Raw genomic sequence first — 25,788 nt, forward strand, 5'->3', positions numbered from 1 at the left:
AACGGGCCAAGACCTTCTGGGGAAAGCAGGACCCTTTCTGCCTTCTACCACACTGGGCACCGGAGGACGCTCTAGGGGGAGGAACAGGACTCTTGGCCCTGGACACTGTTAGGCTGATGCCCCAGCCTACTCCTCCCCACCTCTGTGGGCACACGTGGGACTTGAGCCCCCGCCACTTGATGTCCACACCGGGGGCTTCTGGGTACCGGGGCGGTCCTCAAGTGCCCTTTCCTACAGCCCAGCTCTGGTGCCAACACGACTCAGGTATGAACATAGAAATCTGCAGACGCACGTGGCCCATGTTAGACTGTGACACATATTTATTGCGGCTCCGGACAGGACGGAACGCTGAGCGTGGGCTCCTCGGCACGGGGTCGGGCTCTGTGGCTGTGGTCACAGACTGGTGGGCAGCTCTTCCTTCTCGCTGGGGCCACTCCTAATGCAGCCCTGGAACATGGCAGAGCGCGGCGTCAGTCACTCAGCCAACGTGCGCCCGCTCTGCTCCCTAGCAGTGGACGCAAGAGGTGACAGCCATGGGGCAGGGACACTGACACTAAGGCTGACTTCCACACTTCCTCTCACGCCCCCCACGGTTTGGAGGATGCTCAGCTCACATGCACACGCACACGCACACACACACACACACACACAGTGTTTCAGATTCGCTTTCTCTGCTGCATACTCAACGCGATAACAGGACCTGAGCTGAGTGCTTCAGGGGAATGAGGGCAGTGGTGCCACGTGGCTCAACTGGCAGCATGCCATCCACGGCTGTGGATTCCCCATCCGGTGCCCCCTGCACAGGTCGGGCCTGCACAGAGCATGTCCGGGCAGGACTTCCTGAGCACGGAGTGCCCGGCTGCCAGGGAGACCCAGGTGCGAACCCACACCTGGCCCCTGTTCTCCAAGGAAGTATGGTCCCGGTGGACGCACCCTCACAGACCTTCCCCGCCTAAGGCTTGCTTTTCATACTGAACAAAGATGGACTGAACGTTAGTGGACAACCACAGGGTACGAAGCAGGGCGACACACTTGTAGGGAAAGACAGTTCACTAGGAAAAACATGCTAAGCCTCCTGCTTCCACGTTCCATGTGAGAGCAGGCCTGCGACGGGGCAGCAGCCAAGTCGGAGCGGGAGGGCGGCAATCGACATGACCCAGTTGCTCATGACCAGTCTACACGACCCCCAGAGCTGTTTGTCCTTTCCGTGTCAGAACAGGGTCTTCATACCGAAAGCAAACGACATAGTGAGGATTTTTCTGGTGGAGCTCAAATCGCACCATAGGGCAAGAGCTCTTAAATTATGTGAAATGTCTTAATAAGAAAGCTGAGAAAAGAAAGTTTTTACCTTGGTGAAATATTTCTCTTCTTTGAACACTTCCCATTAAAAAAACCCCGACATAACAGAATGTTACCCTTACCCCTCTCCTGAAGAGTCTGTAGAAGAAGCTTCTCTTAGTTTTGGAAACCGGGTATCGTGTTTTCTCTTCTACATTCAACACCATATTTTCTTCAGGCTCCACATCATTGATGTCCTTAAAACAACCCGATTCGATCATCTGTGTCCATGTAAGAGGAGAACAGAGAAGGAGAGAGACACCACGAGGTCAGTCCACCACGTTCCGCTCTACACCCAGCTCAGGGGACGGGGAACACAGCCTCCTCCTCCTCCCTCCCAGTGCACCCCCAGAGCTGGTAAGAAATGGGTGCCGGCCAGTCCCACTTCAAAAGTGGGACCCAGGATGGCGAACTTTCCCTCTCCTGTGCAGGGACTGGGACAGCATCGACACACATGTGTGCACAGACGCATGCACACGCATGCACACGGGCATGCACAACTCTCCGGGCACCATACCCAGGATAAACCAGCAGTACCTCGTTCTGCCAGGGGATGGAGACACAGCCCGTAGCAAACTGACTGTAAAACGCGTCGTCCGTGGTGTCCAGGTAGATGCCTCTCACCGTGGAGAACTGCTCGATATCCACGACGTCCTTACAGTAAATGGCCTGCGGCTGTGCACCAACAATGAAGAGGCATTGGCCTCTGGGATTACTGGAGTCCTTCTCCGTCTCCTTAGTGACTAAGAACGCTGCAGGTGTGAAATTGACTCATTCACGCTGTTTGAAGCCTTTCCCTCACTCTCAGGAGCTCTCCTGGGTCACAGACCCTGTGCATGCCCTCTGGCGACAACCCTCCCGAGGCCCTCACCCTTCCCTCTCCTGCAGTGGAGAATGCCTAACAGGCCGGAGAGGGGAAAAGGGCCGTTGGACCCATGGCCTCCTTCACATGACGTGCCCCACGCAAAGTCTAAGTGAAAAAGGGCAGGTCCCTCTTCTTGACCTCCTGTTGGAGTTCATCTAGTGGCCTCCAGCTGCCCCTCCTCTGGGACAGAAGTCCCAGCCTGCAGCACCCACCCTGGCCCTACAGCCCTCAGGGGCAAGCCAATGGGGCATGTCCGAGCCTGGGCCATGGCCCCCTCTGTGCAGCCTCACAGGAACAAAAAACACAGGAGTCCAGCTACCAGCCCAACCATGATCGGGCAAGAGGCACCTAGCAGTTCTGAGAAATGCCCTGCCCTCCTGCTGGAACCTGCCCGGTCCAAAAGGGGACATTCCGTAGGCCACCAGTCGGCACATCTCCAAGCAGCTGCTACCCGTTCAGCCCCACACAGTGGGGCCATGGAAGCAAGTGGGGGCCCCACTCAGGAGACAGTCCAGGGGAAGGCTGGTGAGGACTGCACCAAGGCTGAAGACCAAGAACCTAGTCCTGCCCCCCACCTTGGACAAGACTGCCTGACCCATGACCTCGGGACTTCCCTGTCTTCGGGCCCCCATGGTTCCCCTGGTTACATTCAGTAGAATACCCAGAATGTCAGCCCCAGGGCGGCGACCTGGCAGGCCCTTCCCCAGGCCTCTGAGCACAGCAAGAGGAGTCATTACCACTCCCTGGGGAAGACTGCCTTCCCTGCTCCTCTCAGACCCTGTCAAGTCCCTGGGGTGAAGCATCCCCATCCAGGGGTTCGCTCTGTGTCCTTTGTTCGCGGCCTGTGTCTGCAGGCTGGAGCGAGCGTCACAGCAGCAAGACCTTGCTTTCTTGTGCCCCCTGGGGTCCTCACCCCTCGATCTGTGCCTAGGAGGTGGTAGGCACTCAGTAAATATGTCATGTGTGAACTGATTCAAAGGAAGGCGGTACTACCACAACACACTGGAATCTAAAAACATAGTCAGACCCAACTTGTACAACTAAGGATGTTTTTATCGTACACCTCAGTTCCATCATCTCCTGCAGAATTTTATCTCCGCACTTCTGGAATGTGCCAGTAGTGTGTTAAGGAGAGAGTCCAGACTGCTGTCTGTGTATTTCTGCCTTGCTCAACAGGAATTTCCTGCCTGCAGGTGTTCCCACTGAGCACTGACCCAGGCGGGGCCCTGTGCTGAGCACACGGACACTGCCCTTGAGTCGGCCCCACAGGAGGCTCACAGGAGGCTCAGTGACCCCAGGACTCCCTGTGGACAGCGTGGAGCCCGGACCTTGGAGGCGCAGAGAGGGGAAGGGCTTCCCAGACTAAAGAGGTGGGCATGGTGGTGAGGACACAAGATAGGGGACTCTGTCACACAGAAGGCCTCCAGGACCCAGCGAGGAGGATGTGGGGTGGTGCCGGGGCTCTGAGCACGGCAGAGCCAGGATTGGCTGCCAGAAAGGCTTGGGGGGACCTGTGAGGACGGTGTGATGAGTGGCTGGGGGCTGGGAGGGAGCACCTGAGCAGAAGCACAGCCGGGCGGCACCCAGGGTTCTCTACCTGCTGGAAAATCACAGGCTTCCGTGGACCCATTTTCTTGGACAGCCTGCTCCTGTCTGGGCAACATACTTACATCAGGACAGAATGGCGGCTCTAACATATTTGCTTCCAGCCTCTTGAAGTTAATGTCCTTAAACACAGGGTGAGCCTTCACTTCCAGTGCTCCTGCCTTGCTGCCCAGCCGTTGTTTGGGATTCTTGGTGAGTAACTGCGCGAGAGGCAGAAATGGAGTCAATTTAGGCTCCTAGGATAGGAGAGAGAACTCGGAAAGTCTCCATAATAATAAGCAAAGAATCAGGGGTAGCAAAGAGTATCTCTCTCTAAACAAAGTTACTCAAATTTCTCTTTCTTTTTAAGATTTATTTATTTGAGACAGAGAGAGAGAGTTCGAGCACAAGCAGGGAGAGTGGGAGAAGAAGGCTCCCCACTGAGCAGGGAGCCCAATGCAGGACTCGATCCCAGGACCCTGGGATCATGACCCAAGCCAAAGGGAGACGCTCAACTAACTGAACCACCCAGGTGCCCCAAAGTTACTCAAATTTCAAAGATTCAACCAAACCTCCTTAATTCAGATTTCACAAATTTAGAATATATGAGGTTTCAAAAAGGAGTGGAAACTAATATAATAATAGCCTTTGAGCTACCAATAAATAAAGGTCAGCTAGGTAAACCCCTTAAGGCAAAAAAAAAAGTTCCAGCCATGTAAAAATGAGGGGGCTCTTTAAAAAGAAATACTGTCAAGAACTTCACAGATACCATTTTATTTTATTCTGTTTTTTAAAGATTTTATTTATTTGAGAGAGAGAGAGCACAAGGTGGAGGAGGATCAGAGGGAGAAGCAGACTCCCCGCTGAGCAGGGAGCCTGAGGTTGGACTCGATCCTGAGACTCCGGGATCATGACCTGAGCCGAAGGCAGATGCTTAACCAACTGAGCCACCCAGGTGCCCTCACAGATACCATTTTAATGCTAAGTTACGTTTATAGTTAGAAGCTATTTTAATCAACTCATCAAGTAGATCTCTAAGGAGCTCAGATGAGACAAAAATATGGCAAATCAAGTTTTAGAAATTATAAATTCTTAAAATGAACAGACAGCATCTCTTTCAAGAGTATTCTCTACTCATACTTTCATAAGTTTCACCAAATAGGCCCTTGTCCACAGTTATCACCAGTCTGAGGGGTTTGGCTGTGCCCAAAGCAACACAGGACAGGTGTGGCCTGGAAGCTGCCTTACCTCAGCAAGGAGCTTTTAGCACAACACAGGCTGGTCTGTGCTGTTGCCTTACCGTGCAGAGCCCAACAGCTGTGTGAGGGACCTGCCAAGCCTAAGTATCTGGCCACTCAGAGAGAAGTCTGCCCACCTTGGCCTTGCCTCACGGCCCGCACCCACCGCTCTTCTGTAGAGAAACCAAAGTCGCAGGCACAGGGCTGAGCACGTTCTGCATCTGGCACGTGTGCACCAGCCTGCACGCTCCTGCAGCCTTTGCTGGGTGGACTCTGGATGCAGCACACACCCTCCCCTTCTCACCTCCTTGACGGTACACATACCATGCCCTCTGTCTAGAATACCCTTCGCCTGGTTGTGATGCCATCACCTGGTTGAGTGCTCAGGGCCAGTCCCTCCTGTAGGACCCAAGCCTCCAGAGGCAGGGCCATGGACTTCCCACTGGCTGCTGTAGCCCCCGCACCTCACCAGGCAAGGGCTCAACAAGATTTGCTCAGTGGGGTCTTCTTGGCATGCTTTGCTCATTAAAAACAGACATGAGAATTCCGTGTGATGCCAAACACAATCCCTAGAGCCCAGGGGCTCTAGGACTCCATCATCAACCCTGCTGCTAACGTACCCCTTCGGAAGGCCTTGGACTTATGATCAGAACGCCTGGGTTCAAGTTGGCCCATTGACACTCCATTATGGGATGTCACAGAAATCACACTCTGAGGGCGCCTGGGTGAGTCGGTTAAGCCGCCAACTCTTGATTTCAGCTCAGGTCATGATCTTAGGGCTGGGGGCTCCGTGCTCAGTGGGGAGTCTGCTTATCTCTCTTCCTCTGCCCCTCCCCACACTCATGCACACCCACACTCTCTCTCTCTCTAAAAATCTTTTTTTTTAAAAATCACATTTTTAATTTTCCAACTGTGAGGCTAAGAAAACCCCTTAGAAGTCCACTCTGAGGGTCAGATGAGATAACCTATCAAAGAGCTTTCCAAACTACAGACAGGTGTCCACACGTCAGGAGCCGCTCTGGCCGCCTGTTTAGGTCCTTGTAAAGAGCCGGCCAGTCATACCCACTCCCGCATCAGCCCTTCCCAGCGAGCCTATGAGGATGAGGCTATCACCATGCACACGTCAGACAAGAAACCAGAGGCTAGACAGGGAAGTCGGGCACGGGGAGCTGAGATGTGGCCCCTGAGCTCCAAGGCCCAGCCCTGGTTCTCACCCAGGCACTGCCTGCTTTCCCTAGCACCCTAACCAGAACACAGCATCTCCCCATTCTGAAAACCTTTGAGCCTTTGTTTCTCTCTCGTTAATGGCACCCCTCAAATTCTGCTTTTTCACTATAGTTATTTTTCGTGTTTGTTCTAGGCCTGCCATTGAACTGTGAGCTCCTTGGAGGCAGGCTTTACTTCCAACTTCTATCTTCCTGTAGCCCTTATCAGAGTATCCGGCAGGTGGCCAGCATGTGGTGGAATAGCAACATGGCCCAAATGCTGTTAACCTTGGAGGAGCTGGCTAAGAACTGACAGCTCCACGCAGAATGAGCAGATGGGAGGGAAGGCCAGCCTGGTCCCCCGGCTTGTGACAGGCCACTAACACTCATCACTCCACATTTGGCACCAACAGGGAAGGGGAAACAAAATCTCTATCTCCAGCCACCGACAACTCACCTAAGTTACTGACGTTTTCAGTAATGGGTACAGCAGCTGGAGGTTCCAGCAGGCAACCACTTGGGGACCTATGGCCTGCCTCTCCGTGGCCTCCGTGCCCCCCATCTCCTCCACTCTCCCCCTTGACTCTTCATGACCAGCCACCCTTGCTTTCCTCTCCGTGTGCTCCCAACTCTCCAACTCTGGCGAGAGGGGCCATGGCTCCAACAAGTGCTCACACCTTTGCCTCCAGCCTCCTGACTCTGTCCTGAGCCCCTCTTCCACATCCTCCCATAACCCACGATGATTCTGGCCCCCATCGTTCAACCACTGCTCTGCCTGCCCCCAGCCCCACAGCCTCCGTCCTCTTCTCCCCGCTGTGACACACAGCCTCATGGGGCCCTTAACGCATCCAGAAAAATGGGAGACACGTGGCGGCCCATCAAGTTGGGGTGTCTATCATGACCACGACCCCTGGCAGCCAGTTAAAGAGGACAAAACAAAGAAACATGGGCAGAAGGAAAAACCTCACTCTTCCTAAGAAACAAGGTTCTGTTTGATCTTCAGTTTCACAGGAAATGAGTGACCTTGGCACCACTCTTCTCTCTCAGGAGAATCTTTTGAGAAATCAAATAAGGTACTTCTCCACTTTGCTTCCATTGGTTGGAAACCCGATCACGTCATTTCCTGGTGAGGACCAGTGCAGAGACTGTTAGGGGAAACAACCCCATAAGCTAGGGGTTCCATGCCGACCTCCCCAGAGCCCGACCCACCATCTTGCAGAAGGACTTGGCATCCTCCGAAAACTTCTCCGAATACTGCTCCGTGTCCTTCCTCACTCTTCGGTCCACCTCCTCTCGCTTGACTTTCTCTTTGAATTTTCTGAATGGAGAATGTCCCTCAATCATTTCATACATCAGACAGCCAAGTCCCCACCAATCAGGACTAAATGTATAGTGTTCATTATTGATAACTTCAGGAGCTACATAACAAATACAGGGAAATTTAAATTAAATTTTGGTTTTAAATTTTCTTGTAATTAATTCCAAATAACACATTATAAAATTAATGTTTGTTACAACATGAACCCTGGAAATGTGTTAAGGGGCAGAAGACAGACACAGAAGGCCCAAGAGTATGAGATCCTATTTATATGAAGCAGGTAGAAGAGACAGTCCGTGGAGACAGAAAGGGGGCGAGCAGCCACAGGCCTGGGGCTGGAGGGGTGCTCATGGGCCCAGGGTCTCTTTCTGGGGGTGGTAGTCGCACAGCTCTGTGTGCATGCTGATCTCCACTCACGGGTACACTTCAGAGTGGTGGATTTTAGAGCATGTCACTTATAGTCAACAAAGGGGTCACAGGAAACAGTCTGTGCTATCCCCAGGGCACGAAATGAGCAGGCACAGAGCCACACCCACGGGTGCCCCAAGGGCACCGACCCCTGCAACAGGTGGTGCAGGGATGTGACTGCAGTACTCTGCAGAGGCCCTCGGTGTCCCTCATATCAGAGGCCATGCCTGGTCAGGCTAGCACTGCCAGGTGGGGAGCTGACCCCATACGAGGGCCACCCAGTCACAGAGGCTTTGCAAGAACCAGGGAACCATGGGTGTGGAAGGGCCTGGAGAGACCGGTGAGCCCAGGACGGTGGCAGCAGCAGAGCGAGGGCCCCATCCTGCCCTGATTCTGCCCTCACTCAGCTGCATGACCTCTGCCGGCCTCACCCCGGTCTCTGTAAGACAGGAGGGCAGACAGGAGGACTCCTCAGGAGTCCCAGCTCTGGCCAGGTACAAACTTCCAACACCCGTGCTCCCTCCAAGGGGCTTAGAACTTCTCTGTGCTGTGAGGACGTGGGCACCCCAAGATAAAGTGCAAGTATCCAGAAGCAGCCGTTCACATACCCATGTAGCCGACAGTCCCCACTCTTCCTCGGATGGTCTCCCCTTCCGGGATCTCCATGGCCAAACCCAGGTCTGAGATCCGGATGTGCCCTGTGTGTGTTCAAGCATATTACAAACCACAGGGGCATGCTGACACATTCAGGACAATAAACAGTAGAGAAAAAAATCTAAAATTACATCTAACTTCTCCACAATTCCTAAAATACTATGCAGAGCGTTCGGGTCCACTAACACAACAGGAAATCAGATTTATAGCTGGTTACTAATCAGGAAGCCCCTTAACCATGACAACCACTTGGTAAGATAGAAGCTTTGCGTTTATTATTTAATTTCCTATAACTACCAGAGCCATAAATAGAACTGAATAATAATGAATAGTACATGAACTACACAAGAGAAAATAAGCACTTTCTGTCAGAATACCAGTAGGCTTATATACAGGAACAGCAGATGAATAATAAGGAGCTTTTCTCCGAAGAATAAATCATAGTAAAATCATAAATAAAATAAAAAAAAACTCACTGAAAGACTTCTGTTATGTTTTAATGCCTTTATATAGAAAGATTTAAATGGTTACTAAATTCAGTATGAAAATAACAGATTATAGAAAACTTTCTTTTGAGAGTCTGGAAAGATAAACCAGCCCTGGAGGCAGATGCCCTGCTCACCTTATTGGCCATGTGTCTCCAGCTCCTGACACCCTACCTACATATAGTAGGTGCTCAATAAATATTGAAGAAATGAATGAACCAACCAATAAGTATGTTCTCAACACTGAAAATCCACAACATGCCATTCAAGGCACTGATTTTGCTTTAACACAGGCTGCATTATGCCTCAGACAGGAAAACTGACCTTGTCCTTTGCAAGGCGGTACTGAGTCACATTACTCCCAGCCGTGCGCCTGCACTGGGGGAGGCACCAGGCTGGAGCCCTAGGAGCAGAGTCTGGAACCACACGGCCTTGGGTTTGAGTCCCAGCTCTGCCATTGGTCAGTGTGTCTAAGTTTCCTACTTTCATATAGGAAGATTTCCTCAATAAGTCAGATTTCCCATATGTTATGTTTGAGTACTGGCATGTTGTGAAATTTTAAGTATCCTTTCTTATTTTTCTTTTTTTTTTAAAGATTTTATTTATTTATTTGAGAGCGAGACAGTGAGAGAGAGCATGAGTGAGGAGAAGGTCAGAGGGAGAAGCAGACTCCCCATGGAGCTGGGAGCCCGATGTGGGACTCCATCCCGGGACTCCGGGATCATGACCTGAACTGAAGGCAGTCGTCCAACCAACTGAGCCACCCAGGTGTCCCTTATTTTTCTTTTGAAAAGTGATTTTTTTCCACTGAGAAATGAAAAGTAAAACTACCAACAAACTGACAAGAGACTCAGTTTGAGCATGCAGTCTGTGGCTGGGGTCCTGGGGAAGCAGGGGCACGGGGTGTGCGCACAGACCAGCATCGCTCCACCTCAGGGAGTTTCGCAATGTTTGCGAACCCCTTGTGAACCTATCCTTCAACCTCAACACGCCTCCAGGGACACCAGCAAAAAAAGCAGGAAATGACATGCCCAGAGGGCCAGGCGTGGCCCCACTAAACTGGAAGAACAGAGGGCTGGAACAGCCCCCTAGCGGGCAGTGTGGACCCGGCAGTTCAAGCCAGTCCATCCACAGGCAGCTGGAAGAAACAAGCAAGATGTCTCTCTATTCAGTGTTGTAGATTAGTCTATGTTACATATTTTAAAAGCAGAGAAAAATACTGTAATGATGCAAATGTCAGGGAGGAGGAACTTATGAAAATTAAAACTCGACAAGATATCAACCAAATGGAATATGAACTTCATCTACATTTGACACACAACTATAAAAACACTTACGAAATAATTAAGGAAGATTTAAAGCTGATGGGAGGGGCAGAGGGAGATGGAGAGAGAATCTTAAGCAGGGTCCACACTCAGCACAGAGCCCGATGCAGGGCTCAATCTCAGAACCCTGAGATCATGACCTAAGCCAAAATCAAGAGTCGGACGCTTAACCAACTGAGCCACACAGGTGCCCCAAAGAATTGTTAAATACTTTTCGATGTGATAAAAGTATTGGGCTTATGTTTTAAAAATAGTATCCTTATCTTTGATATATATTTTATAGATAGAAGAATATGACATATAGGATTTCCTTTAAAATCATTGTCGATAATAAAATGCTACTAGTCTTTACAAGGATTCACTGCTCATCCTGCTTTTTAGGAATATACCTATTTCATAAAACTGAAGTCTCTTGAATAGAGAATATAGGCATGATAGTTTTCTTTTTTATCTCAACTACCAGTTAAATTTCACAAACCAAGTCCCACTTAATTTATGTTTTCAAAAAAAAAGGGGCTGACATATTCAGGATGGACAAACAGTAAATGTACCTAAAAACCCAAAACAGACGATAATCAGTTTTTAAAAGATTTTATTTATTTCTTTTTGAGAGAGCGAGCAAGCCCAGAGGTATGGGGAGGGGGAGAGACGTAGACTATTTGCCAAGCAGAGAGCTGGACACAAGGCTCGATCCCAGGACACTGAGGTCATGACCTGAGCTGAAGGCAGACACTTAACCAACTGAGCCACCCGGGGGGCCCAACCAGCCTTTTTTAATTTAAATTTTATTTTAACTCTGGTATAGTTAACACAGTGTTGTGTTAATTTCGAGTGTACAACATGGTGATTCAACATTTCCATATGTTACTCAGGGCTCATCACGATAAGTGTCCTCTTCATTCCCCTCACCTGTTTCACCCATTCCCCCACCACCTCTCTCTGGTGACCTTCAGTTTTCTCTAGAGTTAAGAGTCTGTCTTTTGGTTTTTCTCGTTTTTTTTTTTTTCTTGGTTTATTTGTTTTGTTTCCTAAATTCCATGTATGAGTGAAATCATATGGTTTGTTTTTCCTTGACTAACTTATTTCATTTAGCATTATACTCTCTAAATCCATCCAAATTGTTGCAAATGGCAAGATTTCATTCTTTTTATGGCTGAATAATATTCCATCAAATATATATATATCACCTCTTCTTTATGCATTCATCAGTCAATGGACCCTTAGGCTGCCTCCATAGTCTGGCTATTATAAATAATGCTGCAATAAACATAGGGATGTATGTATTCCTTTGAACTCATGCTCTCATATTCTTTGGGTAAGTACCCAGTAGTGTGATTATTGGATCATATAGTATTTCTACTTTTAATTTTTTGAGGAACATCCATACTGTCTTCCACAGTGGCCACATCTGTTTACATTTCCACCAACAGTGCATGAGGGTTCCTTTTTCTCTGCATTCTCACCAACACTTGTTCTTTATTATGTTTTTTTATTTTAGCCATCTGACTGGTATGAGGTGGTATCTCACTGTGGTTTGGATTTGCATTTCCCTGATGATGAGGGATGTTGAGCATCTTTTCATGTGTCTGTTGGCTGTCTGGATGTCTTCTTTGGAGAAATGTCTGTTCATGGTTTCTATCTATTTCTAATTGGACTGTCTCTTGGGTATTGAGTTTTAGAAGTTCTTTATATATGTTGGATACTAACCCTTTATTGGATGTGTCATTTGCAAATATCTCTTACTATTCAGTTGTCTTTTTGTGTTTGTTGTTGTTGTTGTTGTCTTTTTGTTTTGTTGATTGTTTCCTTTGCTATGCAGAAGATTTTATTTTGATGTAATTCCAAAACTTAATTTTTGCTTTTGTTTCCCTTGCCTCAGGAGGCATATCTTAAAAAAACAAAAAATACATTGTTATGGCCAGTGTCAGAGAAGTTACTGCCTGTGTTCTCTTCTAGGACTTTTATGGTTTCGGGTCTCATATTTAGGTCCTTAATCCATTTTGAGTTTATTTTTGTGTGTAGTATAAGAAAGTGGTCCGGTTTTCCCAACACCATTTATTGAAGAGACCACTGCATATTCTTTTTCTCATTGCATGTTCTTGCCTCCTTTGTTGAAGATTAATTAAATAAACCCATAAGTATATATTTATTTCTGGGGTTTCTATTCTATTCTATTGATTTGTGTGTCTTTTTTCTGTGCCAGTAACATGCTGTTTTGATCACTACAGATTTATAACGTATCTTGAAATCTGGAATTGTGATTCCTCCAGCTTTGTCCTTCTTTTTCAAGATACTTTGGCTATTTGGGTCTTTGTGGTTTCATACAAATTTTAAGATTACTTGTTCTAGTTCTGTAAAAAATGTCATTGATATTTTGATAGGGAATGCATTAAATCTATAGATTGCTTGGAGGTAGTTTAGACATTTTAACAATATCTGTTATTCTAATCCGTGAGCATGTAATATCTTTCCATCTGTTTGTATCATCTTCAATTTCTTTCCTCAATGCTTTAAAATTTTCAGAGTACAGGCTTTCTACCTCCGTGGTTGAGCTTATTCCTAGGTATTTTATTATTTTTGGCATAATTACAAACAGAATTATTTTCTTAGTTTTTCTTTCTGCTGCTTCATTATTGGTGTATACAAATGCAACAGATTTCTATACACTGATTTTGTATACTACAATCTTACTGAATTCATTTATCAGCTCTAGCAGTTTTTTTGGCAGAGTCCTTAAGGTTTTCTATATATAGCATCATGTCATCTGCAAATACAGAAAGTTTTACTTCCTCCTTACCAATTTAGATGCCTTTTATTCCTTTTTCTTGTCTGACTGCTGTGGCTAGGACTTCCAGTACTATGTTGAATAAAAGTGTGAGAGTAATCCCTGTCTTGTTCCTGACCTTAGGGGAAAAGCTCTCAATTTTTCCCCACTGAGGATGATATTAGCTGTGGGTATTTCATATATGGCCTTTATTATGTTGAGGTATGTTCCTTCTCAATCTACTTTGTTGAGGGCTTTTATCATGAATAGATGTTGTGCTTTGTCAAATGCTTTTTCTGCATCTATTGAAATGATCATGTGGATTTATCCTTTTTCTTATTGATGTGATATGTTACATTGATTGATTTGTGAATACTGGACCACCCTTGCATCCCAGGACTAAATCACACTTGATTGTTGTGAATGATTTTTTTAATGTATTCTTGGATTCGGTTTGCTGGTATTTTGTTGAGGATTTTTGTATCTATGTTCATTAGAGATATTGGCCTGTAGTTCTCTTGATAATTATCTATTTTAAACCTAATTTCACCACAAATGTCAGGTTATGCTTTACAGACAAAAACAGAAACCCCGACAAGCTATCAAGATGGGAAAGGAGAGAGTTGCTCCTATGTTCTATGGTTTCTGGTGGAAATTAGTTCTTGGGAATTTTAAGTGCAGGATACTAAAAAACCTACAATCAATTGCATTTATAAGTCACAAAATATAGCTAGGATTACACCTTTAAAATTAAAAGAGTAGGAAAACAAAAAGAAAAGATTGAAAGTCTCCTGAAATCAAAAAAGCAAAACAAAGTTCTGTCATTCCTTTCATTCCTAACAAGAATGTGACCAGGTCCACAGTGTCTAAAGAATAAGTAACAGTAAGCACCAAAGAAATGACACTTGGCACCTGCTTTGGGACAAGGTGGCCAAGGTCACAGTGGCCCATACTACTACTGACCACAGGTGCACATAAGTTATACTTTAAGGGCATCTGTGAGCCATGGCAGTTCCTGGATCTGCTTCACTGAGACCCTGTGTGGAGAATCAACCAGAGGGGAGCTGCAAGGGACACAAGTGTTTTCCCAGAAGCATTTACAAACCCTGGTCAAATCAGAGTCTGTTCTAGGCGTGGGGGACACACACAGCCACTCTCCGGCTGCTCCCACCTGGGACTCTTGCGGAGGCTGGGACCACCTGGGAGCTGAGCCAAGACTTCTGGGCTCCCAGAGAGTGTGCAGGGACACAGACACAGCAGGGCTCTGGTGCTTCCAGCACTGCAGAGACATGGTGATCCAGGGCCCTCAAAAACAGAGCCAGCCTCATCTTCAAAATATTAGAAGAGAGAAACTAGCAATCTATGTAAAGAATAACTCATTATGCCCACTTTGGATTTATTTCAGAAATTACAGGTTAGGGGCGCCTGGGTGGCTCAGTGGGTTAAAGCCTCTGCCTTTAGCTCAGGTCATGATCTCAGGGTCCTGGGATCAAGCCCCACATCAGGCTCTCTGCTCAGTGGGGAGCCTGCTTCCCCCTCTCTCTCTGCCTGCTTCTCTCCTACTTGTGATCACTCTCTGTCAAATAAATAAAATCTTTAATTAAAAAAAAAGAAATTACAGGTTAGTTTACTATTTGAAAATTAACTATACTAACAGAAAAAAGAACACATAATCATTTTGATAGAAAAAAGCACTGACAAAATTCAACAACCATTTGTTATTTTTTTCTTTTTAAAAAGATTTAATTTTTTATTTGACAGAGATCACAAGTAGGCAGAGAGGCAGGCGGGGGTAGGGGAAGCAGGCTCCCCGCTGAGCAAAGAGCCTGATGCGGGGCTCGATCCCAGGACTCTGGGATCATGACCTGAGCCAAAGGCAGAGGCTTTAACCCACTGAGCCACCCAGGTGCCCCTCATTTGTTATTTTTTTAAAAAGGAAAATTCTTAGGAGCTCCTGGGTGGAAATATACTTCTAAGGGAAAAATCAAGATGTGGACCAACAGCAAGCAGTATGACAGAGAAAAATGTTCTTACTGTGAATTTATTTTAATGTGCTTTAAAATTCAATTATTAACTGAAAATTAAGACCAACTTTGCTTCTTGCCTGAATACAGGGGAATGGCAATGTTATCTCTGTTGTATTTTCAAAAGAACACGTACCAAAGAGCTTCCCTTTTCGTTGTTGTATCTGTTCTGCAACAATGGGCTAAGCCTGCATTAACTTTCTGTAACCAAGTCCCTCTTTTTTTTTTTCCAAGATTTTTTATTTATTTATTTGACACACAGAGAGAGATCACAAGTAGGCAGAGAGGGAGAGAGGGGGAAGCAGGCTTCCCGCTGAGCAGAGAGCCCGATCAGGACTTGATCCCAGGACCCCGAGATCATGACCTGAGCCAAAAGCAGAGGCTTAACCCACTGAGCCACCCAGGCGCCCAACCAAACCCCTCTTAACGAAGTCTTATGCTTTGGATATGAAAAGCTCACTTACTTACCGCGGTCATCGAGGAGGATATTCTCAGGCTTTAAGTCTCTACAAAGGAAGAGACAACAACAAAAAGCTCAATTATTCAGAAGGCAACACTGATTCATCAGATTCAGAAGGCAACAATGATTCATTCACCCAGCAGAAATAACCACAGATGTCTCTACTATGAGCAGCACCGAGAACGAGGGATAACAAAACCGTCCTTTGTGGGTCAAGTCATGAGTCCTTCATGCCATCCCTGGGAAGGACGAGGATGCCACAGAGGTTTCATCCCAGCCAACAGCATGCACATGACAACCGTGTGCTCCGCCCAGGTCCATGGATCTGAGACAGTTCAGTGATAAAAGGTACAGCCCCGTAGTAACGAATTAGTCCTTAATGAATTTGATTCAATTTATTTTATCATTCATACACTTTTTAAAATGTCAACAACTGAAAATTTCCCATACCAGGAAGAACTCAGCTTTGGGGGGTCAGATGGGCACAGATTCAAATCCTAGCTCTGCTGCTCTTCCTCCGTGTGACCTGAACCACTCTAGGCTTCAGTGTCCTCCCCTGTACAGGGGCGTGATCCACACCCACCCACTTCCTCATCGAGGCAGGGCTGGGGGAGCTCAGACTTGCAGCAGGAAGCCTGTGATCAACAGCCGGGACTGTTCGAAGTTTATTGTGAAGGAGGGATACCACAGACTTCAAATAAATACAGGTCACAAGGGGTGTCTGGGTGGCTCAGATAGTTAAGTAGCTGCCTTTGGCTTTAGGTCATGATCTCAGGGTCTGGGATCGAGCCCTGCATTGGACTCCCTGCCCAGCAGGGAGTCTATTTCTCTCTCCCCCTTTGCTGCTTCTCCTGCTTGTGCTCTCGCTATCAAATAAATAAAATAAAATAAAAAATACAGGTCACTAAAGACTATAATATCGTAAATGTAATATTCCAAACTGCTTATTTGTTTCTTCCCTTTGGAAGAAAAAAATTTACTTTTCAGAGGACTTAGATTTAATTGTGGTTTCAACACTCTGTCTCCCCTGAGCGTTGCCCCTCCCTCTGTGGCCAGATTACTAGAACCTCCGCGCAAGAGCAAGAGAAGATGGAAGGCGGCTGGACTCGGGAGAGCTGTGTAAAGAGCCAGAGGCAGGAGCTACCTGAAGTGAGCCCTTCCAGAGGCCACAGCTAGTGTAAAACCTGCTCAGGCCCAAACCCACATCCCCAGGAAAAGATGAGAAGCAAGCCTGGCAGCTGAGGGACATGTGAACACAGCCTGAGTGGCAGCTGAGAAACCTTCCTGTAGGGATAGCCATGCCACTGCTGTCATGGTCCCCTTGGGGGAGAGGAGCCACGGCCGAGGGGCAGGTGGCTTCTGTGTTTGCACCTTCGAGCCACGCACATGTGCTCCTGCACCATCTGGGTGGGATGGAAAGTATTTTTGCTTTTCCCTTTATTCTTTTCTGTATTAAAAAAAATCCTTATAAATGTTATTAAGAACGAAGTAGCCTTCCTTAACCTGGAACCGCCAGAAACTCCTCGCTTATGTAGGCTGATGCTCAACATTAACACAGCAGCTGCCCCCCAAATTACGTAAACGTCTCCTGGGATGTCCTGCACCTCCCTGGTCCAAGCGTGGGCCAGCCGTCCACTGAGCTGTCCCCATGCACTGTGCGTCAGCGGGCTCTGAAAGGAAGTGTGTTGTAACAGCCTCAGCAGGAATGATGCTACTGAAAAATCTAATGTGATAGCAATAATCTCTACAGTCTAATGGCTGGTATGGGCCAATTCACTACTGAAAAAGTATAGGTACAAAATGTTTCTTTCCCACCGCTATTCTGCACTGCCTTCTTCTTACGGTGGATGATATCATCTACTTTTCATTCCACAGCTCATTCACTAGAAAAAGAGATCCAATGCACAGCTAAACACCCATTTCCCTTAAGAATTTCCAACTACAGCCTTCCAGACAGGTAGAAATGTCATCCTGTTGAATTAAGGAAGAGCTCTTGAGAAATGTAACAACATAATGAAACTGCCAAGTCAAGATTCAGGTTCTCCCTCCTGTTATGGAAAACGGTGAGGGGCCCAAGCACAGAACACAAGACCTGGATCAGTATCCATCACTCACAAGGAAGGTGACCAGAGATGATCTCTCTTATCTGTAAATAGATATGATTTCTAAAAAGACTGTCAGGTCGCTGCGATGAAAATGTGTGCCAGAGTGCTCTATATCTTGTGACCATATCCAGCAGCATTTTTGTTATTTATATGATAGTGGGGGGTTTTATTCAAATACGGAGCTACATGGAAACAAAGTAAAAGGGCACATACCACAAGTTTAATTTGTTCATCATCATAAAATAAATCTCTAGGGGCCAGCTGGGTGGCTCAGCCCTTAAGTGGCTGCCTTCTGCTCAGGTCATGATCCTGGGGTCCTGGGATCAAGCCCCGCATCAGGCTCCCTGCTCGGTGGGAAGCCTACTTCTCCCTCTCCCACTCCCCCTGCTTGTGTTCCCCCTCTCGCTGTCTCTCTCTCTGTCAAATAAATAAATAAAATGTTTTTTAAAAATAAAATAAAACTCTAGAAATCTTCCTGATTGAACAAGTACTTTTAGTGTTGTGAAAATTAATAAAAGGGAACTTTGTTTAGAACGGAGTCTGGAGGCGGGCGGGGGAACTCCCACCCTACACTCTGGGTCAACCGGGGATCCAACAGGAAGACATGCACCTTACACCTGCTATTACCTTAGCTACCACTTTACTATTCCAGCAGGATGGAGGAAGGTTTCCTTCTCCCCCAGCAACAGCCCAGCCAATGAGAGACTGCTACAGCTCAGCCAATGAATGACTGCCACACAGCCAGCCAATGAGACACTGCCACAGCCCAGCCAATGAGAGATCATCACAGCTCAGACAGTGAGAGACTGCCATAGATCAGCCAATGAGAGGCCACCACACTTCCAGCTCTGAATTTACCCCAATGGACTTTCTGTTTGTAATAGCCCACCCCAACCCCCTTCCTCTATAAAAAAGCCCCCCCTCCTTTGTTCTGCAGACTCTCCTGTGGTTTTGCTAAATTTGAATTTTCCAGAATGCACTTCTCTGCTATTCCTGAATAAACCTATTTTTGCTGGGGAAATAAGGGCAGTTTTACTTTAAAGTTAACAGTTGTGAGCATTTGAATACTGCTCTCTCAGCTCGTGTGGGCATCAGTGCAGGGTAGATTCAGGACCTCTATTGTCTCCAGGAACACACTGCAGAAAACCGGGGCCATAATACATTACTCCAAACACATCCTCTCCTGAAGCAACAGATTGCATCCTTCCTCCCCTAAGTAAGCAAGAGGCAAGGAGCTTCTGTTCTAAATAATTTTCTATCTTAAGAGAAGAAAGCTCTTCCCAGAAGATGACCTAACCCTTCGGAAGCATCCATACCAGCTCCCTGCATAATGCCCCTCCTTCATAGCAGAGTTGTTTCTTGATTCTGTTGGCTCACTCCTGACCCACATGAGTAGAGTGTAGAGTGTCCAGATCCACTGGGAGCTGCTGAAAGATGCCATGATTGTCAAGGACAATGACAGCTAACTCCCAGCCATAACAGTGAGGGAGCATGGAGGGCCACTTTCCGGATAAGTGCATTATCTTTCAGCATTTAAAAAAAACCACAGTAGCCTGGATTCCACAATCACTGTAGTGTTAGCCCTGGCGGTTTTCCTTTTTGTGTAATGCCAGTGTTTGACTCCAGCTCTGGTGCCTGAGGTATCCACTTCAAAGATGTCTCTCTCAATAAACACACTGATGGCCGCCTGGCTGGAAAAACCAGACCACCCCCATCCCAGGCTCCTCTGTTTTAGAAATCTTGGTTTATTTAAATAATTGACCATTTGGGTGGCTTGGTTTTTTTTCTCTTCTAATGTTTTAAGTTCCCATTCTTATGTTTTAAAATCATCGATAAAGAGTGAGACTATGGGGGCGCCTGGGTGGCTCAGTGGGTTAAGCCTCTGCCTTCGGCTCAGGTCATGGTCCCAGGATCCTGGGATCGAGCCCCACATTGGGCTCTCTGCTCAGCAGGGAGCCTGCTTCCCCTCCTCTCTCTCTGTCTGCCTCTCTGCCTACTTGTGATTTCTGTCTGTCAAATAAATAAATAAAATATTTTAAAAAAATAAAAAAAAATTAAAAAAAAAAGAGTGAGACTATGAGACTCTAGGCCCCCATGTTCGCCCCCAATAACTGCAAAACCCTAGGCCCACATGCTCAGGTGTTCCCTCTCCCCCACCCCTGCACGTCCAGACCTCTCTGTGTGGTCCCAGGTACTGCACAGAATTGCCAGAAGAAATTAGAAGAAATAGCCTTTTTCTCTTTCAAAGTTTCTTGATGGCTACTGCTGCATCTTGTAGTTATATAATAAGGATCACAAGGGCTGGTCCAGCCATAAGACTGGCTGTTGATGGGCTGAAACTAGCATAGAACACTGGATTTATTGGCAAGAATACACAGTAAAGCTTTCACTGCAGAGAAATGTCTTGAGAAGATTCTGGATCACAAATCAAGACAAAGCAAAACTGATGCAATGATTAAGGTAGGTATCAAAATTCAACTCTCAATCTGAGAACCAGCTTTGTAACCCAAATAATCTACATAAAAGAAAAACATAAAACAAAATCAAACCCAAGTGAGAGAAAAATAACTGAAGACCTTATTATCCACTAAATATCTGAACTTGGTATCAGCTAAAAATTACAACCTCCACGTTCTAAAATATAAAAGAATTACAATATTAAGCCTGATCCTCTAGTCTGCAAACTTGAGATTTTGACTCTGACAGTGACACGGAGGACACTTGATGGGAGGGAAGGGACAGATCTGACCTCAGTGACATTATTCTCAAATAGTCTTTTCTCTGTATTCACTGTATATAAATGTACACAGCATTCATCAGGCTGGTTTTTAGTTACTGTTTTTTCTAGTCTGCTTCAGAAGACTCAGGCGGGCGCACTGATTCAAGCTTTTGTATGTCTATCCAAAATTTCCCTCTCATGAAGTACCAAGAGAAGCAGCAGGATTCTAGCTGGGAAAGAAAAATAAACAAACATGAATCTATTGTCTTTATTCACAGGTGACATGATTCTACATGTAGACAAGTTTAAGGAATTCACAACAAAACTTCTAAAGCTAATAAAAGAGTTGAGAGAGGACACAAGATCAATATGCAGAAATGAGATGTATTTCTACACACTAGCATGAAATAGTCCAAAAATAAAATTAAGAAAACAACTATAGGGGCACCTGGGTGGCTCAGTTGGTTAATCATCTGACTCTTGATTTTGGCTCAGGTCATGATCTCAGGGTCGTGGGATCAAGCCCCACATCAGGCTCCACACACTAAGTGTAAAGCCTGCTTAAGATTCTCTTTCTCCTCCTCCCTCTGTCCACACCTGCTCATGCTCTCTTTCTAAAAAAATTAAAATAAATAAAAAGGAAACAACAGTATTTGAAATGGCATCAAAAACATTCAATGAAAATTCAAAATGAAACTTAACAGCAAAAAAAGTAAGTATAAGATATATATACTGAAAAGTACAAAATATTCCTGAGAGAAATGTAAGCCTATCTAAGTAACTGGAAAGACATCCTGTGTTCATAGGTCAGAAGATTTAGTATTGTTCAGATATCAGTTATCCCCAAATTGAACTACGGATTCAATGCAATCCTTTAGCAGCAACTGTTGTCCCAGAAACTGACAAGCTCATCTTAACATTCATATGGAAATGCAAAGGACCCAGAATAGGCAAATCAATCTCAAAAAGGAACAAAGTTAGAAGCCTCATGTTTCCCAATTTTGAAACTCACCACAAAGCTACAGTAATCAAGACAGTACAGTACTGCCAGCAGGACAGACATACAGACCAGTGGAATAGAATTGGGAGTCCAGAAATAAACCTGCCCTCTTAACAGTCAGTTTTAACAGTTTTAGACAAAAGTGCCAAGGAATTTCAATGGGGAAATGACAGTATTTTCAATAAATGGTGCTGGGATGAAGACTCTTCACTCACCTACCCTGTACTAAAAACTGAACATGGGTCCTAAACTTAAAGATAAGACTTAAAACCATAAAATCCTTAGAACACAGGACAAAATCCTCATGTTGCTGGTTATACAACGATTTCTTAGAGAAACTACCAAAAGCGTAATCAAGAACAACAAAACCCTGATCTATTGAACCTCACTAAAATTAAGAACTTCTGCAATTCAAAAGACACATTAAGAACATGGAAAGACAAGCCACAGACTGGAAGAAAGCACTTGCAAATTTTACATCTGGTAAAGGACATGTGTCCAGAATATATAAAAATGTTTGCCATTTAATCCTGATAAGACAAAATAATCCAAACTGAAAGTGGATACAGTATTGGAATAGACATTTAACCACGAATATGTAAAGATAGCCAATAAGCATATGAAAAGATGTTCTATATCATCAAGTCAACAGGGAAATGCAAATCAAAACTACCAAGAAGCAAAACAAAACAACACAAAACCCACCATGAGCCCTCACTTCACGGCCACTGGGGTGGGCTAGCATTAAACGGGGAGATACTAACAGGGGCTGGAGACGATGTGAGGGGTTGGAGCCCTGGAAGGAATGTAAAATTGTGCAGCCTCTTTGGCAGAGAGCTTGAAAAGGTCTTAAAAAGGTAAACATGAATTTTCCATGCTCTTGAGAAATTCCACTTGTCAGTATCTACCCAAGAGAACGGAAAACAGAAGTCCAAATGAAACTTCATACACAAATGTTCACAGCAGCATTCTCCATAACAGCCAAAAAGTGGAACCACTCTGAAATACCCATTGACTGGCAAAAAGGCAATGGGATTATTCCAAAATAAAAAAGAATCAGGTACTGATAAATGCTAACACATGCATGAACCTGAGAAACATTACGGTAGTGGACAAAAGCCAAAACCAAAAGGTCACATGCTGATTCTACTTGTATGGGATGTACAGAAAGGTCGATGTACAGAGACAGAGAAATGATGCCCCTCTTCCCCAGTGTGAGCTCTTCAAAGATGAACGTGCCCAAAACAACATGGCCATGGTTAGGAGGGAGCCTGGAGGCTGACTCTTCTGGAACATGACAGGCGAGAGCACTGAGAAACAGCCAACACAGGCATCTCTGGCCCCTCACTCATTTGTTATCGGTTTTAGGTGTTTTTGTATTCTTTCTGTAATTGCTAGAAAATGCAATGAAATTGAAAACTTTATTTCCCCTTAAAATTATGAAAGGATTCTCCCACACCAGTTAATGAACACGCCCACCACCTCACATTTTTTGGTATGAGAACTTTTAAGTCTCAGTCCCTTAGCAAATTTCAATTCTTCAGTATAGTGTTACCAACTCTATTTTCATATTTTACATTATATCCACAGCTACTCATCTTATAGCTGAAAGTTTGTGCCATTTTGCCAACCTCTTCCTATCCCCCACCCCCCAGCCCTTAGTGATTTTTCTGTTTCCATGAGTTTGACTTTTTTTTTTTTTTAAGACTCTACATACCAGTTGGGGTGCCTGGGTGGCTCAGTGGGTTAAGCCTCTGCCTTCGGCTCAGGTCATGATCTCAGGGTCCTGGGATTGAGCCCCGCATCGGGCTCTCTGCTCGACGGGGAGCCCGCTTCCCCCTCTCTCTCTGCCTGCCTCTCTGCCTACCTGTGATCTCTCTCTCTCTGTCAAATAAGTACATAAAATCTTAAAAAAAAAAAAAAAAAAAAAAAGACTCTACATACCAGTGAAACCATGCAGTATTTGTCTGTGTCTGGCTTATATTATGTAGCATGAGGCTCTCCAGGTCCATTGGGTTGTCACCCATAACAGGACCTCCTTCATTCTCATGGCCAAATAATAACTCCATTGAGGATGCATGTACCACATTTTCTTCACCCACCAACCACCGATGGACATGTAGGTTGTTTCTAGATGCTGGCTATTCTGAATAATGCTGCAGTGAACACGGAAATGCAGACCTCTCTTTGACATACTGTGGATATATCCTTTAGAATACACCTACAAGGGGCGCCTGGGTGGCTCAGTGGGTTAAGCCGCTGCCTTCGGCTCAGGTCATGATCTCAGGGTCCTGGGATCGAGTCCCGCATCGGGCTCTCTGCTCAGCGGGGAGCCTGCTTCCCTCTCTCTCTCTCTCTGCCTGCCTCTCTACTTGTGATCTCTCTCTGTCAAATCAATAAATAAAATATTAAAAAAAAAAAAAAAAAAAAGAATACACCTACAAGTGGGGTTGCTAGGTAATATGGCATTTTTATTTTTAATTTTGGGGGGAACCTCCTTACTGTTTTCCATAGTGGCAAAAGTGAAACCATTTTAAAAAGCGAAGTCTTTAAAATTTTCGTAGCCTTTTGCCATATTCCCCTGCATACAGACTATACATTATTAGGTAAAATAATTCTTATAATTTAAAAGACACTTTACTACCCAAACAATGGCAAGCAGAATCTGCCATCTGCAGAGCGGCTGAAGAACAGGGAGAAGGTTGTTCTCCACAGCCAGCCGCTGCTGGGCCAGACTTCCCTGATGCTGCAGGCCAGTCTTGGGAAAAGCTTTTACGTGAAAAGAAAGTGTAGCTGGCCCTTGAACAACATGGGTTTGGACGGCTTAGGTCCCCCTACATGTGGGTTTTCTTACAGTCCCAGGGCTGTGATGCATGCTCTCTTCCTTATGATTTTCTAAGTAACATTTCCTTCTCACTAGCTTGCTTTATGGTAAGAGCATAGGGCAGAGTCCATAGAACACACAGAATAATGTGATCAGCTGCATGTCATCAGTGAGCTTTCCAGGCAACAGCAGACTATGAGTAGCAAAGTTGTGGGGGAGTTAAAAGTTACATGTGGATTTTCGACTGGGTTGATGCTCTAATCTCCACCTGTTCAAGGATCAACCACACTGTCCATAGACTCAAGTGCTATTTAATAAGGAATTAGTCATTCCCGCATGTTAATATTCAAATGGTGTTAGGGCACTCATGGGGTCTGTCCCTAACCAAAAGCATTTCAGTTGATCTGATTTTACAGAAACTATGTTCCTCAGTTAATTTTTTTAAAGATTTTTATTTATTTACTTATTTTACACATGGGGGGGCGGTCAAGCAAGGGGAGTAGGAGAAGGAGAAGCAGGCTTTCTGATGAGTAGGGAGCCCACTGTAGGGCTCAAACCCAGGACCGTGGGATCATGACCTGAGCCGAAGGCAGACGCCTAACGACTGAGCCTCCCAGGGGCCTCCTTCCTCGGTTAATTTTTAAAGGACATTTAAAATCCCAAAGACAAGAGTCCCCTTCCAACTTCCGCATAATGAACAGGCAAAATGTCATGAAAAGATGCTGCAAGGGAAAGTACCCAGCTGGACTGGAAATGCATGCCCACACCCGTGTCTTTATGTATTGTTTTGTTTGAATCAGTCACTTCTTAGATATATGGTTGCACACTGAAAACTATGATCTCTCAAAGCTCTCTCTATATGCACACTTACTTTCTTTCCCTCACTTTTTCTCACCGAACAATTTACACAAAGCCATGTTACAAGTAGATGTATCTAAAGGTATGACACAAACTACACACCCCAAAACCACACACCTGGGCCACTCACACGGTCGGACGCCACCTCCCTGCTGTTCACCCGCCCTCCTGGAAGGGCTTTGCCCACACTGCCCTGAGCCTAGCACTCCTTCTGTGGTTTGTTGTGATGTTGTTTCAGGCATTTTATCTGAACAAACAGCAGAGGATGACAGACAAAAAAAAGATGAAATGCTCCAGGAAAATCGTATCTGGAAAAAAAAGGGGGGGGGCCTCTAGGATGCTAGGGCATTTTAGCAACTATTTTTTTTTATAGATTTTATTTTATTTATTTGACAGAGAGAGATCACAGTAGACAGAGGCAGGCAGAGAGAGAGAGAGAGAGAGAGAGAGAGGGAAGCAGGCTCCCCGCTGAGCAGAGAGCCTGATGCAGGGCTTGATCCCAGGACACTGGGATCATGACCTGAGCCGAAGGCAGCGGCTTAACCCACTGAGCCACCCAGGCGTCCCTTTAGCAACTATTTTAACATGTTCTCCAAATAAATAACAGATGTGAA

The 25,788-nt window shown here is 45.8% G+C and overlaps 1 protein-coding gene across 4 annotated transcripts in view; it reads right to left on the minus strand.

Moving 5' to 3' along the window:
• Positions 1-298: 298 nt before the first annotated feature.
• Positions 299-25,788, minus strand: part of GRK4 (G protein-coupled receptor kinase 4) — a 93,213-nt gene continuing 67,723 nt past the window's right edge. Inside the window, exons 10-16 of one of the 4 annotated variants that reach the window (XM_032855952.1) lie at positions 15,677-15,714; positions 8,565-8,654; positions 7,440-7,648; positions 3,874-4,008; positions 1,876-2,013; positions 1,416-1,559; positions 299-447 (exon numbers count right to left, since the gene is read on the minus strand). In XM_032855952.1, the coding sequence (XP_032711843.1) occupies positions 394-447; positions 1,416-1,559; positions 1,876-2,013; positions 3,874-4,008; positions 7,440-7,648; positions 8,565-8,654; positions 15,677-15,714 (808 nt within the window). In that variant the 3' untranslated portion in view covers positions 299-393. The other 3 variants (XM_032855928.1, XM_032855942.1, XM_032855933.1) reach the window with 3 other exon arrangements.

This window comes from Lontra canadensis, unplaced genomic scaffold, assembly GCF_010015895.1.
Source record: "Lontra canadensis isolate GAN:19392208 unplaced genomic scaffold, GSC_riverotter_1.0 scaffold1, whole genome shotgun sequence".
Classification (NCBI taxonomy): domain Eukaryota; kingdom Metazoa; phylum Chordata; class Mammalia; order Carnivora; family Mustelidae; genus Lontra; species Lontra canadensis.